The following is a 20,143-nucleotide window of genomic DNA, read 5'->3' on the forward strand; positions in this document are numbered from 1 at the left end:
ACTTGGGAAATTGTCAGTCTTCTTTTGGCTGCTCCCTTTTAGGGTTCCTCATGACAGATCATCATCCTCCATCTCGCCCTATTTCTAGCATCCTCTTATGTTACCCCATCAGTCTGTATGTCCTCCATCGCTACATCCACAAACCTTCTCTGTGGTCTTCCTCTTTTCCTCCTGCCTGGAAGCTCGATATTCAATATCCTTTCTCCAGTATATCCACTATCCCACTTCTCCACATGTCCAAACCATGTCAGCCTTGCATCTGATTTCTGTCTCCAAAGCGCTCAACCTGAGCTGTGTCTCTGATATACTGATTTGTAATTCTGCTTACTCCCAATCAAAATCTGAACATAGATCTTGGACAGTAGTAAAACAAAAATCAGCATCTGAAATATTTTCCACATAAGGGTTGTGTATTTTTTAAAATTGTGTATTTTATTTTATTTTATTTTATTCTAATAACGTCTGAAGGGTTAAATTTTTACGTATATGCTGTCAGATTTGATAAAATAGCATTATTATTTACGGAACTGACGTACATGTCCAAAAAACTAGTTGATTTTTATACAAAATTACAATGTATGCAACTTTATCGAGTAGAAACATTTTTCATATTATTTCTTAGTTAAATTGGGGTGAACTTCTTGTCCATACGTTCAGGGCCAGAGCCAGTGCCCTTCCAGAGATCCCTAGATGCTTCCGGACTGGGAAAGCTGTGAGCCGTTTCCGCCGCCATTGCGGATTTTGGACAGAAGATCAGCCATAGCCACTGCTATCCATCGATGCAGTGCAGAAAGCATACACAGAAGGGGGGGCGTATTTAACATTTTTCCACTGATATCTCACTTCGGAAACACGATTACCCACAGCATCTTGCCTATTTTAAAACAGTGCTATCGTTTTCACCGACTGGCTCCGACCTACACATTCAGTGAGGAGGTCGTAGCTAGCGCGGTGCTGCTGCTGCCTAGCTAGCTGTACGACCAGAATTTCAGGACTCCGGAGAAGCTCAAGGAAACAACCATGGCTCAAATCCTGCCTATCCGCTTCCAGGAGCACCTGCAGGTAAAGTGGTCGAATCTAGTAGCTATATCGTTTCCTTACATTCTCTTTGATCCCTTCATTTTCCGGCTTAACGGTCGTTTTGACAGCTTTCTAGTTCAGCTAGCGTTAAACGTCAATAACCGCAGCAAATGAATGACCTCCCATCCCCCGTTTAGCCAGCAGCTAATAACTAGCCTCTCATGCTAGCTCCTCATTCATTGTACTGATGCTGTCACTCGCGGCCAGGAGGCGAAACTAGTTAACGACAATCACCTTTTCTGACCTTGAGTGACTATTTATTGGGTTGTAGCGTATGACTGATGCACGGCCACGTTTTGGTCTGTTCAGCGTTATTTCAATATCGAATTAACGTTTGGACCTTGTGAGGCGAAACATTCCAGTCGCTGACCTGCATAACATGAACGCATAGTATAGCTGTTTAAAGCATGCTTTATGTTATTGTCATGTGCCCATTTAAGTTATGAGCCGTGAAACCGTGGTCAGTTGCAGTCTGACTAGACTCCGAGCTGCTTCACGTCATAGAGAAACGTTATGTCACGACAGGCCATTTTTACTGCTGAAGGGAGAGTCGGGTTATTCTTTAGGGTTTTTCTGACTGAAATGTAACCCATTCATCGCGTTATCTGAAGTGAACCAGGTGGTCCATTCAGTCTGCCAAAAGAATACGATTTTGTTCTGCTGTCCACATTCATATCAGTCAGTCATCTGGTACATCCCAGCTTCTGGCTGTATTGGATATACCCAAGGTTCCCAACCATAAATCAAAGCTTGAACCCCTGTGGAGATTTTGTTTATACTGTGACCCTTGGATGACCTTTTGCCAAGCTTCAGTTTTGTTTGTTTTTTTGTTAACTAAAGGCACAATTGAAATAAGCATACTTGACATCATTGGCTTTTTACAGTGAAGAATGTACTGGAGATGCACCAGCTATGAATTTCTGGGCCAAAATATATATATATAAACAAACAATTTGCCCTGTGGTCACTGCCCTTGTTGCATTACTACAATATTATTATCTCCCCCTGCTGGTAATGCAATTTCTGCATGCGTGTCCATTTCACGTTTTGGACGGGCAATGCGTGAAATGAACATGGTAGACCAACATGTCTGTTACACGTTTTGCTGTGATACTGGGTTGCATAATTTGTTTTTGGGGTTTTTTTGTTTGTTTGTTTTTTTAATTTTTAAAAAAAAATAATTTTTCTTCAGTCTTTGTTTATCTCAGATACGTATTTCATATAAACAAAGCATATCAAAAAACACAAAGAGATTAAAAACAAACCCACTAAATTCAACTTCCCATAACTATACCAGTGTCTGAACAATAAAGACAGATAACGTACGGTTCCATGTTATCAGTGTGTTAAGCCCACATTCTCAGAAGCATTGAGCCTGCAGATAAATTAATTCACAATATTTTTAATAAAGCTTTAAATCTACTGAAACGAGTAATTATAAACACCTTGCTTGAGTTGTCTGTCTCTTCAATAATAACATCATAGCATCTTTTTAAAGCTACATTAGGTTTTCGTGAACTCACTTTCCTTTCCTTTGTACAGACATTTGCATAAGAGGAAATTCACTTGTGAATACATCAGTCAACATTTCCTACAGATATTATCATTACCTGTCATTTGATCTGTAATAAGATGAGCCAGATATTCGACCTTACTACCGACAGTAAGATTGTTATCAAGTTTCAACTCTGGAAATCTTTGTCCTCCTCAGTTCTGCAAATCATTACAGGTCACTTACGGGGATTGCATGTAATGTTATTTTCTACAGCATTGGCAGAACATATGTGTATGAGCTGCTGGAGATCAGCACTACTAGCACTATGACCACAAGATCATCTGCATACATAATATCAAACTCTAGAATATTACCAACCGCTTTGTCATAAATGTTGAGTATTTTATCAAAGTGTCTTTGAAATGTATCCAGCATAAACATAGATGACCGCTGTTAGTAGATATGATCATATTTGCTGATATAAGTAAACAAACTGGGCCTTAGAGTGGGCCTTTGTGTTAGGAAGCCCTGTTAGCTACTATATAATCATAGTAATGTGTTAGCTTCTTTAACAGAGGTCTGTACAATTTTGTTATTTCTGGACATTGGAAAAATACATTTTATGATTGAGTATCACATATTGGTGATATTGCTTTGATGAAAGTTCAGAACCTTTTTGGTTAAGGAAAAATCCTGCCAAAGGAAATTTTGTCTTCGATATTGTACTGTGTGCCAATGGCTGCCATTAAAACAGGTCTTCTCTTCATATGCCAGCTCCAGAACTTGGGGATCAACCCAGCCAACATTGGATTTAGCACGCTTACAATGGAGTCTGACAAGTTCATCTGTGTACGAGAGAAGGTTGGTGAACAGGCTCAGGTTGTCATCATTGATTTGGCTGATCCCAACAACCCCATTCGTCGCCCCATCTCTGCCGACAGCGCCATCATGAACCCTGCTAGCAAAGTTATTGCCCTTAAAGGTAAGCCCCCATCTTAAATCCACTGTTGCGCTTTTATCACGTAGTAAGTGTGCTAGGATTTCAAAGCACATGGACTTAAAAATTAAGCAGCTAAAATTGGTTTGTACCTTGCTATCTTGATATTTGTTTTGTTTTTGTAAAAAGTACACTGGTCCATTTGTGTAAAAAAAAAAATAAAATAAATAAAAATAAAAAAATATATATATATATATTGTGTTGTCAGTTATGTAGCCATCACAGTCTGCTTTTCATTTTGATGTTCATATGTAGATCACCCCATTTCTGTTTGTTGAAAACGACTAGTAGCTAAATAGTGTGTGTGTACGTAGAAATGTAATTGTGCTACATTTAGAATTTGCTGTTTTAGTTCACGAAGCAGTAGCACTAGCAAATTGTCATGCTGTCATGAATCCTTTGTCTATTTTGCTTGTTTTTGCTCTTTTTCATTTCTTACTGCTTTCTTATGTTTGCAGACGGTGAGTTGAATTTTATGTATCATGAGTTGTCAGAGTGATCCTGTATGCACTGTCTTGAAATGTTTGCACAGTAATGAAAGTAATTTAAACGAATGTCTGGATTTACAGTAATAACAGTAGGCGAGCACAACAAAATTAAGACAGTAGCTTAAAGGACCATATCTTTTTTTTTTTTCCTTTTGTTTTCTGTGTTCACGTGTTTTTTCCATTAGCTACACCGGAAATATATTTTATATCACAGTTGACCATTTCTAAACACTGTACCTTATTTTCGTACTGTACTGGAGTTGATGACAAATTTAAAAAATATAAAAACCTATGGGTTATATATTTGCATTGGAAAAGTAATAAATTAGACGTTATCCTCCCCATATTTTGTTATTATTTGATAACCAGAGTGTGTGCCTGTGTTGGTCATATAGTCGAATTAATGCACTGACATTGTGGTGAAAACACATGTAAATCTGTCTACGTCTTCATTACACAGCAACAATAAAAGCCTTCAGTAATACAGTTCCTGAGTTATTTTTAAACTGTCATTCACAACCTGAAGGCATCCACATAGCTGCTGAACATCTGAGTCAGAAAGTTGTCTAAACTAAATGAAGATTTTCTGTGACTGACAGTCACCGTAATATACGGAAAGTCAGGTGATTATCTGGAAAAATTGAGATGCCTTGGAAAATAGTTCATAATAAAGTGGAACGTGTGTGTAGTAAAAGGGGAAAAAACATGCAGAAAACAAAATGATATGGTCGTATTAAAAATGTGAAACTGTCAAAAAGGACACCGTGGCAATCACAAAAGGATAACAGAATGGTTAATGAGATTTTCCCATTTTAAGGTCAGGCTTAAGGGTTTTCTTTTGTTTTTTTGGTGAGTGTAGGAAAAACAGAGAATGCTTAAAACAACTGGGCTGTGATGCCAGCCTCATATCACAAAAATGTGCTGCTCAGTGTGCAGGTGCAATTTTGACTGGCTTGCCTCTGGGACAACGCAGATATTAACATCAAATGCTCATTACCTCATTGTCACCTTGCAGATACTGACATTCATGACAGGTTTTCAATAACTGTTCACGTTTTCACACTTTCAGTGTGTGGTGTTACTCTGTTTTAAATAGCGACTAATTGTAATTTTTATTATACCAGAGGATTAGTCATATACATGTGTTAATTATTTAGGGTTTGGGCACACATTTATATTTTATATATTCTAGACTAATAATTTTGCACTTTATATCTTGCATTGTAGTTATGCAGGCAGTTTATTTTATTGTGCACTATACCCACAGTATTACCAAAAACTGTTCAGAAATGCCACTATACTGTCAGTCATGCACTTTGTTACCAGTGAAACATGTGGTTTATTTGGTTTGGGCCAGATTGAGACTAGAGCTTATACCTATAAGAATTGAAGTGTCTTTCCTCCAGTGCGACTGAACTGGAGGAAATGAACAGAATGGCTGTGAGTGCATCTGTCCAGCATCCTTCTCATCATCTCATCTGTTTTTGTGCTTTGTGGTCTTACTAATCTGCATTCAGACCCAAACCGCATCCCTTATTCTGGGATTAAATTTCAGCTTGAATCCCCTAAGACCTATGACAACATGACAGGAGTTTGATTTCTTTAGTAGGTTGTGTGGGTGGAAAGCTCAACAGAGGTCATTTCGAGCATGCACTGTGGACCATGTCATACTAGTAGGTAGGCAGTAGTTCCTAACTGATCTGGTTTGGATTGAAATATTGATGAAGAATTGAAATACTGAACCAAAACTGCATGAAAGGTCACTGTTGAGCCATCTGAGAAGCAAAGACACCATAGTATTTGTGCTAGTGCTGGGCGATATGGAAAAAATATTTATCACGATATGAATTATTTAATATCACGATAACGATAAATATCACGATATACCACCTGACCTGTGGTCATCTATAAAGTACGCAGTCTGTAAACAGCGAGCGCAAAGGGTCCAGTCTTTGTTAATGAAATGGATGGTTACACTCATGTTGGGGTGCGTATCTTTGCTCGTCCATATGTCAGTTGTCAAGGCATAATGCACGACACTGCAAACATCCTTCTCTACTTTGGCCCGGCATACATCATATAAGCAAGGCAACTCGACTTTACTGAAGTGCTTACGACCGGGCATAACGTAACTCAGATCAAGAACTTTGACGAGGTCACGAAAGCTGTCCTTCTCAACTACATAAACAGAGGCGATGCCTTTATAAATGTAACGTGAGATGGCTCCTGTGATTTGTTTATGGCGCTGGGAAGTTTTTTCATACGGCGTGCCTTGTGCGAAAGACTGCTGTATCTTCAGGTAGTATAGCTGAAGATACAGCAATTTTCCCAAATTGCTCCCGTCGTTCCACAACTTGGTTTAGCTCGGATTTTCTGCATTCTTGAGTATTCTTTTTCGTGGACCTTCTGTAGGTGATAGAAGAGATTTGTTGTGTTGCCACTGAGTGCAGGAATAGTTTTATAGCATAGCTTGCAAATGGGCATCTTCTGCTCCATGTTGGTGCTGTTGAACCCAAAATGTAACCAAATCACAGACGTACCCCCTCTTTTCAGTAAAAGTGCTTCTTCTTGGGCTGCCTGTGTAGCTGTCTCTGCCTGTTGCATGTCCAGGCATGAAACTGCAACCTGTCGCACGTCCATCGTTTTGAGTTACCGTAAAGCATGTTGCAAATCCGGGTGCACGCAAAGCAGCACCATATCGCAAAACCACAAGAGTTTCTTTGTGAAAAATATCAATTTTTATACTTTATTTTTTCTTGCATAAAGTTCAGAGCATGTATAGTGAGAAGACGACACAAATTTATTTGCCGCAGGCTATTTAACCCTTTAAGACCTACCATAGAACCAAGTCCGCCAGAGCTTATTTTTATATTTTTAAATGCTGTAGTGCCATTTGTGGGAGAATTTAAGTTGCTATACATCAATACAACCGTTATAGCCCAAATTGTAATAATATGTATGCATTAAGTCCATAGTAACTACATAAATTGCAAAAAAGCGCAATAAACTACAAAAAAAATTTAAAATTGTTTGGTTTTTTTTACATATATTTCTAGTTAGAGAAATTTAAGAGGCTTATTCCTTTAAAACTTTAAATACAAAAAAGTTGCACAAAATAGTTTCCAACCACGAGAAATTTATTTTTAGTGTCTTCATAGTTTTATTTTTGAGATACACAAATTTTTATATACTTCAGGAAAAATGAAAAATATTATAATGCAAATTTGCAAAAAAAAAAAAAACAGCATGTGCATCAAAATAAACTATTTACAACGGTGTAATTTGAGATCTAAGCATCCCAGAAACAATACAGAAAAGCATAAAGTCAAACATGACTTTTAAAAACACCAGCAAAGGCTTATAAGGCCCTGAAGGTAAAGAACTACATTTCCGCGAAATGATGTCACGTCCGGTTTCGGGCAGGTGCTGACACGCGATAGTTCGCGCTGACGTATTCCAATGTAGGAAGTGTTATGAACAACTGATCGGATCGGCAAAGCCTGTTTCTGGAATATTATGTTTTTGTTTCTGCAAATGCTTTTTATGCAATTTTTGCAAAGCTATATGTGGAAGGAAACCGTGACCTAGGACAAGCTAATGGCATAAGATGTAAGTACAACTCCGGTTTCATATGCAAGAACAATTATTGCGCTAGCTTACGTGTTTACAGTTCTACAGGGATTTAAAAATAGTTAGGCAAAAGGAGTGTGCCTGCTCCGGTTTTAAAGGGTTAATGATATATTTTATGTAATAATTTATAAAATTAGGTTAGAAAGGATAGAAGACAAAATGGCATGATAGACACTTTTCTGTCGTCCACACGATATATATCGTCATATCGCCCAGCACTAATTGGTGCTATTTCCAATCAAGCTCCAGTACTGCATTAAAAAATGCAACCACCTGCAACTGCATCAGAATGCTAATAAGAGTAACTGATAATGAAATTTGGGTGTCAGTACCAGTTTCAAGGGAATAGAAGAAAAATTTGGGTATCAGTTTTCTTGCCAACAGATATTAAGCAACATACAGGCCTATACACTGGTTCTAGTCTAATTGGAAGAAGACCAATCTGACTGATAGATCTGTGAGTTTAAAGCTTTTTATGATAAGGGATTGGGTTATTCCAATCCTCCATTGCCACTGCAAATGAATCTGTTTGTTTCTATGGATATTTAGCCAACAGTTTGGCACACCTCATTTAGTTTCTTTGCAATCTTGGCTACCTCTTGCTGTGCCGACCTCACTGAAATGAATGTGGGAGCTGTATTTCTTTGATGCAGTGCTAAGCACAGTCTGAGTTTCTCTAATAAAAAGAAGAGTAATTAATTGGTGAATGATTTTATATTATCACAAGAGGGTTGTATAGTTAGACGCAGATGAACACGTAACAGTTTATTGCATCAGATGTTACTGAATGCAGATCCAACATTTTAAGTGGTTGCCCTTTTGTTGGTCTTGCCCCTTTTTTGTTGACACTGGTACTGGCTTTTTGTATGGTCTGTCGGTGTTACACACACAAAAACCAAAAAAAACCAAAACCCTCCCCGATTACCTGCATTTCCCCCGCAATTGGAAGAGGTATGCCCAATTGATTTCCTCCCAAACTCTGCTGTGGGTTGTGTGCCGTAGCTTTAGTCAGTAGACCGATTCAAGTTTTCTTTCTTTCTTCCTCGTTTTAAATGTTACAATCTAAAAATTTTGGAGGGGGTGGGCTAGCAGCGTCCCAGCGCGGCTAACGTGTTAACCTCAGCTCTAAATATTTTCAGCTGCAAAGACCCTGCAGATCTTTAACATTGAGATGAAGAGCAAGATGAAGGCTCACACGATGACGGATGACGTGACCTTCTGGAAGTGGATCTCCCTCAACACTGTCGCCCTGGTCACAGACAACGCGGTCTACCATTGGAGCATGGAGGGTGACTCTCAGCCAATCAAAGTATTTGACCGTCACTCCAGCCTGGCAGGCTGCCAGATCATCAACTACCGCACTGATGCCAAACAGAAGTGGTTGCTGCTCATTGGCATTTCTGCACAGGTGAATTAACACAGTTTGCTTTAGCCTCGTAATATTACAATCAAAATAATATTTCAGACAAAATATTAAAATGATGTCAGTGTGTGTGAAATGCATCACATTTGTATTAGTCATTGCAGGGTAAGTTTATGATATAGCAGAATTTATAGCAGAAAAAACCCCATCACAGACTTTAGTCTGACTTGTGGGCGTTCTCTCCTCCTCAGCAAAACCGTGTCGTTGGAGCCATGCAGTTGTACTCGGTGGACAGAAAGGTTTCTCAGCCTATTGAAGGACATGCTGCTGGATTTGCACAGTTCAAGATGGAAGGCAACACCGAGGAATCGACTCTGTTCTGCTTTGCCGTGCGGGGACAGGCGGGAGGAAAAGTAAGATTTATACTTATTAAGAGAAGCTCAAAGCCTCGTAGCTGCAAAATAAAAAGATCGGGATGAAGTAATTTTAGTGGAAATTAATACTGATTAGAAAAAGGCATTTGGGGTCTTGCTTTGTCTTCTTTTTGTTTTCATTACTTTTTTCTCCCCTAGCTCCATATTATTGAAGTGGGGACTCCACCAACTGGGAACCAGCCGTTTCCAAAGAAAGCTGTGGATGTTTTCTTTCCTCCAGAAGCCCAGAATGACTTCCCTGTGGCCATGCAGGTACAAAACCTCCCTCTTCTTTAATCTGAGGCTTTGTTTATTTAGTATTTAGTTTGGTATCCTGCTAAAGAGTCTTCCTATCTATACATGTTATATCTCCCTTCCCCTTTCTGTACATCTAGATCAGTTCCAAGCAAGATGTAGTCTTTCTCATCACCAAATATGGCTACATCCACCTATATGACTTGGAAACTGGAACCTGTATCTACATGAACAGGATCAGCGGAGAGACCATTTTTGTCACTGCCCCCCATGAACCTACTGCTGGAATCATTGGAGTCAACAGGAAAGGACAGGTACTCAAATGTACACTTGTGGAGTACATTTTGCAGTAGCAAGTCTAGAATGCAATGATGAATGAGCCGCTTATTAATTTCCAGTGGAGCACAGAGCCAAGCTTAGTATAGATATTTCATCTGGGCCTTTGTGCAAGTGAACAGGTTAAACTGTGTTTAATTTTGGATGCAAAATGAGTTGAATAATGTTTTTGGTAGATGTTTTAAATATGTGACAGATAAAATTAATATATTTCTTATCAGATTCCAATTTTATTTTAATATTTGTGACTACATATTGTTTTTGAAAATTGCTTAAAGATATTTTCCAAACCTGATGTATATTTTTAAACCAGTCTGCACACATGTGTAGTGGACTACTTTCCCTGTGGTGTGTTGGCCCTGGTATGTCAGCGTGGAGCCTTGGGTGTGACCTTGACTGAGGAAATCTCTGAAAATATCAGGCAGTGGCAGCATCTTCAGTGTCAGGCAGCATGTGACACTAACAGCAGGTGGCCTCAGCTTGGCCAGGCAGACTACGCAGTCTAATCCTGTTATTGCTCTTGGCTCTCACCTGCGGGTCTGCTGCACACAGGCCAGTGTGCTACACACACGCACACACATTTCATGTGCAACTGTGTGTGTAACACTGTACACGACAGCTTGTGGTAATCCCTGCATGTAATTCAGAAACGTGACAAGTGCAGGTCTCATAATGCAGTTCTTTTAACTCAGATTTTGAACAGTGAACTTAATTTCAAACCCAGGTTTGCCAGCAGTTATTCTCAGTTTTGTGTCGAATATGTGCCTGTCTCTTTTTGTGTCTTTATATCACTGTACACCAAACTGCATTTACATTTTGGTGGACTTTTGTTGGAAGGTGTTGTAGCTGGATACAGTTTGACATGAACTAAGAACTTTTAAAAAAAAAAATATTCTGCCAGTTTTGGAGCATCATAGTATTTATTATTTAGATTCTTTTGAATGTATGATGTGAATCTTTTATATAGGTTCATTAGTCTTTTAGGAGTGTACAGAATATAAAGACAGTTTAATGTGATCCTAATGAAAGGAAAACGAAACATAAATAACACTGCCTGTTATGCTTTTAGCTTAAATATAATGGCACTTTTTGTTCCCGGTGTTTTAAAAACAAAGTCAACATGTGGCATGTTACAGTTAATCTGTCACCAGGAATAACACCTGTTAGGCCAGAGTAATACGTCATCTCAGCCTCACCTAGCTCCCTGAGCCCTGCTGCACTGAAAGTTGAAGAAGATGAATTTCAACTCAGTTTTATTTATATAACGCAAATCACAACAACAATCACCTCAAGATGATTGTTGTTATAATTCAGCGGTCCCCAATCTTTTTTGCGCCACGGACCGGTTTAATGTCAGACAATATTTTCACGGACCGGCCTTTAAGGTGTCGCGGATAAACAACAAAATAAAATGATACGACCAAGACAACAACTGTGGTATCTTGCAAATATAATAATAAATGCGAATTTACTGTGTAATTGTGTAACTTTATTAGCAGCGTACTCCTGAAATGCACCAACAACATTGAGAGTAACGTCCTCCTCTCTGCCTTTTAATGCTCTCTGGTCGCTATGGTAACGAGTAAATATTTCTTTCAAAATAAGACACAACTACAACACGGGAAAAGACCCAGGGAAACCAAGTCAATGATAACCATAAATTTCACACCCGAGCCTCAACCTAACAGCTCATGGACTGGTACCGGTCCATGGCCAGGGGGTTGGGGAACACTATTGTAAGGTAATGATGCTTACAATAATAACTAGAGGGGACCCTTAATATCAGATGACCCCCTTGTGATAAAGGAGTGTGAAGGGATATTAAGCAAAAGGAGTCTCATTTTGTAAAACCGAAAAGCATCCAAACACCAAACACAGCTCCTTTCTTGGTCTGAAGGTTTTTTTGGAGCATCACTGTTCGCGTCACCTCCATGTGTCTTTACTTTTCTCAGCCTCCAGCTGTAGGATTTCCCATCATGTTATGTGCCAGCTTAATTTTGTAAGTGTGTCATTATTAGTTTTAGAGATAGTTAAGACTTTACAAACTATTGAGTGCCGTGGTGTTTTCCCTAAATGAGAGAGAATTGATTGTGAATGAATAATTGTTGTCTTTGTATACATTTTTGCATCATGTGATTAGAACAGCAAGAACAGTGCAGTGGATACAGGTCCCCTGTCATTAGTGGCAGTCAGTAACATTTAAACGCCTTTAAAAGTCACAGTGAATGTGTTTTGTCGCGGTTCAGTTCTAATTCTGTCAGGCGGGCAATTACCACCAGTACACCTAGCATACGCCACAGCACAAATATCAGTGTTAAATAGCTAGCAAAGACAACAGCTGTTTAAAAAGTATGAACAGCTTCTAACTAACTGTAAAGGAAGTTGGGTGTTACCAATTACACATGCGTTTATGTGCACATTTGATTTTCCAGGTGTTGTCTGTATGCGTGGAGGAGGAAAACATCATTCCATACATCACCAATGTGCTCCAGAACCCAGACCTTGCACTCCGAATGGCTGTCCGCAACAACCTCGCTGGTGCTGAGGAGCTGTTTGCTCGCAAGTTCAACACCCTTTTTGCAGCAGGAAATTACTCAGAGGCTGCAAAGGTGGCAGCGAATGCACCCAAGGTACTGCCATTGTGCTTCTGTGCACTGAGACTGTGAGTCTAAGATTTCAGTAGCTTATATAACTATGAAAACCAAAGAAAATTTGTAAAAACAAGTTTAGATATTGCTTCAAAAATTGTTTAAAGGGAGTACAGCCCGCGCGCTGCTTTTATTCCTTTTTCCCGTATTTTACCTTTTTGTATTTTCAATGGGCTAAGAAGTTTCCATCCTACCTCTCCAGGGTATTCTGCGAACACCAGACACCATCCGTAGGTTCCAAAGTGTTCCCGCCCAACCAGGCCAGACGTCTCCCTTGCTTCAGTACTTTGGCATCTTGCTGGATCAAGGCCAACTTAATAAGTTTGAGTCTCTGGAGCTCTGCAGACCTGTCCTTCAGCAGGGCCGAAAGCAGCTACTGGAGAAATGGCTAAAAGAGGATAAGGTATGTGTTTAGTGGTTGGTTTTAAAGTGGACAGTCTTTATCTTAAGTTTAAATATTTATATCTCAAGTTCATCTATCATATCATAGAGTAAAAAAAAAACTGAGACCATGTAAAATCTGAGTGCTACTCTGACTCACTGAATCACATAAATCATTTAGTATAAAGCAGAAGATCATGTAGGCCAGTGAAACCCAGATTCCCTTTTTTTGTTTTTGTTTTTTCCACTGTACCATGGCAGATCACTGTTATAGTTTCTAACCCTTCTGTTTGTGTTTACAGCTGGAATGTTCTGAGGAGCTCGGAGACTTGGTGAAGTCTGTAGATCCAACTCTCGCCCTCAGCGTCTACCTCAGAGCCAATGTTCCCAATAAGGTCATTCAGTGCTTTGCAGAGACTGGCCAATTCCAGAAGATTGTTCTCTATGCCAAGAAGGTTTGTGATGACTGACTTGGTAAATAAAATATCTTGGGCTGTAATATGGTTCACAGTGTTTTGTTTTGTTTTTTAATACACCTACATCACAGATGGGGAGCATCTCATACATCCTTACATGTCTGTCATCCTTGTAGGTTGGCTACACTCCAGACTGGATCTTTTTGCTAAGGAACGTTATGCGGATCAGTCCAGAGCAAGGTCTTCAGTTCTCTCAGATGCTGGTTCAGGATGAAGAGCCACTGGCTGACATTACACAGGTAAAAATAAAGATTTTTGGGGGGTAACGTGGCTAAAAGATACTATGACTATGATCTGAATCGTAGTTATTCTCACAGTTGTAGCTGAGCACATGATTGCAAAAATATCCCACACCTCTGCGATGTGTAGCAACACAACCAAGATTTTGAGAGTTTAACTTTTGCGGTTTCTCTGTTATTTAATTTTCCAGATTGTTGACGTATTCATGGAGTACAACCTGATCCAGCAGTGCACGTCCTTCCTACTAGATGCCCTGAAGAACAACAGACCCATGGAGGGACCACTGCAGACACGCCTGCTGGAAATGAATTTGGTCCATGCACCACAGGTACATGAACATGTAGATACATCAGGTCCAGACAGGCCAGATTATTTCATTTACCAGTGACCAGTAGGTCTCACCTAAACTAAAACGGCGCTCTAGCTTTCTTTCCCCAACTTCTTTCACAACAGATCAAATCTTTTGCTGTTTACAGACATGTTTGGATTTGAGTGTCTGTGTGTGACAGGGCCTGTCTGTGTGCCATTTGTTGCAGGTTGCAGATGCCATTCTGGGTAACCAGATGTTCACCCACTATGATCGCGCTCACGTGGCCCAACTGTGTGAGAAAGCAGGCCTCCTGCAGAGGGCGCTGGAGCATTACACTGACTTGTATGATATTAAACGAGCAGTGGTGCATACACACCTTCTCAACCCAGAGGTACGACACAGATCGAGAATATAAAATTGCTGTTGTGGTTTGCAGTGATTGTCTTTGTGTCGCTGATGATTTTCTATTTATCTCTTCAGTGGTTGGTGAATTTCTTTGGCTCCCTGTCTGTGGAGGATTCCTTGGAGTGTCTGAGGGCCATGTTATCTGCCAACATCCGGCAGAACCTGCAGATCTGCGTGCAGGTCGCCTCCAAGTACCACGAGCAGCTCACTACTCAATCCCTCACTGAACTGTTTGAGTCATTCAAGAGCTTTGAGGGTTAGTGGGGAAGGTGCAAAAAAACAAAACCTAACGTATCTTTTGTTTTACTACTTTTGCTAATTCTGAGTTTTTTTGCTTTGAAGGTTTGTTCTATTTCTTGGGCTCAATTGTGAACTTCAGCCAGGATCCTGAAGTTCACTTCAAATACATTCAGGCTGCGTGCAAAACAGGCCAAATCAAAGAGGTGGAGAGAATCTGCAGAGAAAGCAATTGCTACGACCCCGAACGTGTGAAGAACTTCCTCAAGGTCCGTGCAGAAAACGGTTATCTGCAAAATAAACCTGTGATTTTTCTGTCTGTCAACATTTTATTGTGTTTTTTCCAGGAAGCCAAGCTTACCGACCAGCTGCCATTGATCATCGTGTGTGACCGCTTTGATTTCGTCCACGATCTGGTCCTGTACCTGTACCGCAACAGCCTACAGAAATACATTGAGATCTATGTACAGAAGGTACATTAATAAAACTCCATCCTTTTACTCGTTTATTCTCTCTCGGTATTGGTCTACCTCTGTGGTTGTGCATTTGTTTTTACCTTGATGGAAACGTGTCATAATTCTGTTGTCATTTATTCCAGGTGAACCCGAGCCGTCTGCCAGTAGTCATTGGTGGATTATTGGATGTGGACTGTGCCGAAGATGTAATTAAGAACCTGATCATGGTGGTGAGAGGACAGTTCTCCACAGATGAACTGGTCGCTGAAGTGGAGAAAAGAAATCGGTGAGAACCAAAAGAACTGTGCACCGCAAAAGAGGAATCGCTCGCTCGGCGGTCTAACTCGACCTGTGTGTTAAACTGGTCCTTTCCCTTCATGATATTCTGTCAAAGCTTGTGACACGTTTACTGTGCCTCCTTCTCCAGCTTGAAGTTGTTGCTGCCTTGGTTGGAGGCTCGTATTCATGAAGGCTGTGAGGAGCCTGCAACCCACAACGCCTTGGCCAAGATCTACATCGACAGCAACAACAACCCCGAGCGTTTCTTGAGGGAGAACCCCTACTATGATAGCCGCGTGGTGGGCAAGTACTGTGAAAAGAGAGACCCCCACCTGGCTTGCGTGGCTTATGAAAGAGGACAGTGTGACCAGGAACTCATTCACGTGAGTTTAAAAACAAATCATTTTAACTGGAAGGCGAAATTCCGGGTCATTAGTAATACGAGGTTTTTATTGGCCTTTTATTTCAAATATTTTCGTTCTGCTTCAGGTGTGCAATGAGAACTCACTGTTCAAGAGTCTGTCCCGCTACCTTGTACGCCGCAAGAACCCAGAGCTGTGGGCAAGTGTGCTGTTGGAGACCAACCATTACAGAAGACCACTCATTGACCAGGTGTGACTTTTTACTATCTCTGATACTAAATCATGCCACTTAAACTAGTGTATTGTTAAAAGTTCCCAGGCTGTAACACTTCGTTAGCTTGCATACTGTAAACCAATCATCAGCTGTTATGCATCATGTTTGTCGTCGGTCTCTGCTGCAGGTCGTCCAGACAGCCTTATCAGAGACCCAGGATCCAGAGGAGGTGTCTGTCACAGTCAAGGCCTTCATGACCGCCGACCTTCCTAACGAGCTCATTGAGCTTCTGGAAAAGATTGTGCTGGATAATTCTGTCTTTAGTGAACACAGGTAAGAGTCTTACCTGTATTTAATGTTGTTCTTCTTTTATTTAACCCTTCATATCCAAGATTTAGACATCACTGAGTCCCCTGCTCATAGTTGTTGTTCCAGTTGACGAACATTGAGCTTGCAAAGCATTCGATATATTCAATAATGCATTTAGTGAAAAGCTTGTATCTTGTTGATTTCAGAAACCTTCAGAATCTCCTCATTCTGACTGCCATTAAAGCTGATCGGACACGCGTCATGGAGTACATTAACCGTCTGGACAACTACGACGCCCCAGACATTGCAAACATTGCCATCAGCAATGAGCTGTTTGAGGAGGCCTTTGCTATATTTAGAAAATTTGATGTCAACACTTCTGCTGTGCAGGTGCGCGCTTTCGTTATTAACTACAACTTCTTTAAAGTTTTTAAACACCTTGTTTTTGTCTTAATTCAGAGCGTGCTAACAGCCCTCAGAGTTTTGCCGGTCATTTTGATATTCAGCGATCTGAATGTTTGCTGCTGTCCAGGTCCTGATCGAACACATCGGCAACCTGGACAGAGCTTATGAATTCGCTGAGCGCTGCAATGAGCCCCCAGTTTGGAGTCAGCTGGCAAAGGCGCAGCTTCAGAAGGGCTTGGTGAAAGAAGCCATCGACTCTTACATTAAGGCTGATGATCCCTCGGCCTACATGGAGGTGGGACAAGCTGCAGCCCAAAGCGGTAAGATGATCTCTTTCAGTTTTTTAAAACTAAGATCTAAGATCTTTATCACTTACCTTATTGTTTTATTTAATCAAGATACTTAAATGGCGTAATGTTAAATATGCAGTAGATAGGTGCTTATGGTAGTTAATTTTTGTGTGCAGGAAACTGGGAGGACCTGGTGAAGTTCCTGCAGATGGCTCGAAAGAAAGCCCGCGAGTCATATGTTGAGACAGAGTTGATCTTCGCCCTGGCCAAGACCAACCGCTTGGCCGAGCTGGAAGAGTTCATCAACGGACCCAATAATGCTCACATTCAGCAAGTAGGTCCTGGGACACACACACACACACACACACAGTTGTACATACAGCAGTTCCCAGTTAATTCTTTACCCCGTGTTTACAATTACAGCTGCTTCGCTGGTCTAACTTAATTTGTTCATCTTCCATTAGGTGGGTGATCGATGCTATGACGACAAGATGTACGAGGCAGCCAAACTGCTTTACAATAATGTGTCAAACTTTGGCCGTCTGGCCTCAACTCTGGTTCACCTGGGAGAATACCAGGCAGCTGTGGACGGTGCCCGCAAGGCTAACAGCACCCGTACCTGGAAGGAGGTGAAGGAGATCAGTTTCATTTTTGAAAGTATAAAGAGTGAGATCAAGTTCAAGCCTTATGTTCAAAACACAAACTCCCTCGACTGACTAATTTTAACAGCTGTTTTTTTTTTCCCTCTGCTCTGTCAGGTGTGTTTTGCTTGTGTAGATGGGAAGGAGTTCCGTCTTGCCCAGATGTGTGGCCTGCATATTGTTGTCCACGCTGATGAACTGGAGGAGCTCATCAACTACTACCAGGTATGTGGGGTACCTGTTGGCCAAACACCATGGTCTTTCAATGAATGATAAGTAGGTGAGCATGTATACTATCACTAATCTGGCATAAATAACAGTCAACAGTCATATAAGCCTGAGGATAGCAGGGTTTCCAGTTTTCTCCAGCTTACAGATGGTATATTGTTTTCCTGCGCCTCAGCGCACTGTATCTACAGACTTGAGTTTTGTTTATGATGGTTCAAGGGCCTCAAAATAACTTCCCAGATTGTGTAGGGGAGCGAGATTAAGGGTTATAGTTGTGTCACTAAGTCTGTCTGTATCCTCCAGGACCGTGGTTACTTCGAGGAGCTGATCACCATGCTAGAGGCTGCCCTTGGGTTGGAGCGTGCTCACATGGGCATGTTCACTGAGCTGGCTATCCTCTACTCCAAATTCAAACCCCAGAAGATGAGGGAACACCTGGAGCTCTTCTGGTCCCGTGTTAACATTCCAAAGGTGGGTGTGAGAAACGGATTTAGTATGAGCTTTACAGCCAAGCAGATTTTGGCAGGAATCTGACGAAATGCATCACAATACACAGACTGCGACTGCAGTTCAGTATAATGTGATTGTTTTAAACATTTTAACCAAACTTTATCTAAAGAATTAGGATTTAAAAAGAAATAAAGTAAATAAACTCCTCAGAGGAACAGCATCTACAACTTTGAGATCTTCAGTAACGTCCATAAACCCGCATTCGTTTTCAATTGTTAAATTTGACTTGATGTCTGTTTGTGTGTCAGGTTCTCAGGGCAGCTGAGCAGGCCCACCTCTGGGGAGAACTTGTGTTCCTCTATGACAAGTATGAGGAATATGACAATGCCATCATCACTATGATGAATCACCCAGCTGATGCCTGGAAGGAAAGCCAGTTCAAAGACATTGTCACTAAGGTACAAAACATAATTTAAAAGCATATGGTAGTGCTAACAACTACTTCTCTTGACAGGAATACAGCACAGAGCTGCCCTTTTTTTCCAAAAAACTTGTTTAACTTCATTATGTTTGTCATAGGTGGCTAACGTTGAGCTGTACTACAAGGCCGTCCAGTTTTATCTCGAGTTTAAACCACTGCTGCTGAATGACCTCCTTATTGTCCTCTCTCCAAGACTGGATCACACACGTGCTGTCAACTTCTTCAGCAAGGTCAGTATGATTTTCTTTGACTGTTTCTTTGGTTCAAATCAAAAGATCAAGACTTTTGCCAGACTGAAAACTGATAAACATTTCTGTCTGTTCAGGTGAAACAGCTGCCTCTGGTTAAGCCTTACCTAAGGTCTGTCCAGAATCACAACAACAAGTCGGTGAATGAAGCACTTAACAACCTCTTCATCAATGAAGAAGACTATGCGGTATGGTTTCATGTGCTGTGCTCTGTTTGATTACAAGAGAAACTCTTTGTTATTGTTAATTCCAGCAAGCACACATTTAAAACGTTGCAGTTGTTCCGCATCTTGCTTTCTCAGCCTAATCTCACAATTGTTTCTCGTGTTACTCAGGCGCTGCGCACTTCCATCGACGCTTACGACAACTTCGACAACATCTCGCTCGCCCAGAGCCTGGAGAAGCACGAGCTGATTGAATTCAGGAGGATCGCAGCCTATCTTTTTAAAGGCAACAACCGCTGGAAACAGAGTGTCGAGCTCTGCAAGAAGGACAAGCTCTACAAGGTGCGTGGGTACAAAATTAACAAATGAGTTGCAGAAGAAAAGTACATTCCTAAAAGCAATGTAAATATAAAAATTTACATTTGAGCGTGGAAACAAACGATTAGGTGTGTCAGTTTGTTGACCTGGCTTTTTTTTCCTGCAGGATGCCATGCAGTACGCATCAGAGTCCAAAGACACTGAGCTGGCAGAAGAGCTCCTGGCTTGGTTCTTGAAGGAAGACAAGAAAGAGTGTTTTGCTGCCTGCCTATTCACCTGCTACGACCTGCTGCGGCCCGACGTAGTACTGGAGACTGCCTGGCGACACAATATCATGGACTTCTCCATGCCGTACTTCATCCAGGTCATGAGGGAATATCTCACTAAGGTGGGTTGGCCAGAGGTAATGAGGATTAGGACAAAGTAAATGACTTTATGATAAGGCCTCTAAAGAGAGAAAAGCATCTCATGTTAGAAACCCAATTTATAATTGTAAGGTCAAAAGTTTAGATACACTCATCATGGGTATGAATGTCATTGCAGCT

At 40.8% G+C, this 20,143-nt stretch overlaps 1 protein-coding gene across 6 annotated transcripts in view; it reads left to right on the forward strand.

The window, feature by feature from the left end:
* The window catches only part of LOC102303963 (clathrin heavy chain 1), a 26,878-nt gene continuing 6,735 nt past the window's right edge, over positions 1–20,143 (forward strand). For 4 of the 6 annotated variants that reach the window (XR_001336476.2, XM_005927325.3, XM_005927327.3 and 1 more), the window contains exons 1-31: positions 1–1,062; positions 3,350–3,557; positions 4,031–4,033; positions 8,830–9,098; positions 9,305–9,466; positions 9,626–9,739; positions 9,862–10,035; positions 12,490–12,687; positions 12,908–13,108; positions 13,389–13,541; positions 13,679–13,801; positions 13,993–14,130; positions 14,339–14,503; positions 14,593–14,773; positions 14,860–15,023; positions 15,102–15,227; positions 15,353–15,495; positions 15,637–15,871; positions 15,978–16,100; positions 16,252–16,397; positions 16,580–16,763; positions 16,906–17,098; positions 17,245–17,402; positions 17,533–17,697; positions 17,827–17,934; positions 18,241–18,408; positions 18,696–18,845; positions 18,967–19,098; positions 19,194–19,304; positions 19,452–19,622; positions 19,765–19,986. Coding sequence is in view for 5 of the 6 variants with exons in the window: in XM_005927325.3 (XP_005927387.1) it covers positions 1,021–1,062; positions 3,350–3,557; positions 4,031–4,033; positions 8,830–9,098; positions 9,305–9,466; positions 9,626–9,739; positions 9,862–10,035; positions 12,490–12,687; positions 12,908–13,108; positions 13,389–13,541; positions 13,679–13,801; positions 13,993–14,130; positions 14,339–14,503; positions 14,593–14,773; positions 14,860–15,023; positions 15,102–15,227; positions 15,353–15,495; positions 15,637–15,871; positions 15,978–16,100; positions 16,252–16,397; positions 16,580–16,763; positions 16,906–17,098; positions 17,245–17,402; positions 17,533–17,697; positions 17,827–17,934; positions 18,241–18,408; positions 18,696–18,845; positions 18,967–19,098; positions 19,194–19,304; positions 19,452–19,622; positions 19,765–19,986 (4,830 nt within the window). In the remaining variant the exon portion in view is untranslated. The remainder of the gene's footprint in view (positions 1,063–3,349; positions 3,558–4,030; positions 4,034–8,829; positions 9,099–9,304; positions 9,467–9,625; positions 9,740–9,861; positions 10,036–12,489; positions 12,688–12,907; positions 13,109–13,388; positions 13,542–13,678; positions 13,802–13,992; positions 14,131–14,338; positions 14,504–14,592; positions 14,774–14,859; positions 15,024–15,101; positions 15,228–15,352; positions 15,496–15,636; positions 15,872–15,977; positions 16,101–16,251; positions 16,398–16,579; positions 16,764–16,905; positions 17,099–17,244; positions 17,403–17,532; positions 17,698–17,826; positions 17,935–18,240; positions 18,409–18,695; positions 18,846–18,966; positions 19,099–19,193; positions 19,305–19,451; positions 19,623–19,764; positions 19,987–20,143) is intronic. The other 2 variants (XM_005927326.3, XM_005927328.3) reach the window with 2 other exon arrangements.

This window comes from Haplochromis burtoni, unplaced genomic scaffold (assembly GCF_018398535.1).
Source record: "Haplochromis burtoni strain Fernald_Lab_line unplaced genomic scaffold, NCSU_Asbu1 Contig_88, whole genome shotgun sequence".
Taxonomy (NCBI): Eukaryota; Metazoa; Chordata; class Actinopteri; order Cichliformes; family Cichlidae; genus Haplochromis; species Haplochromis burtoni.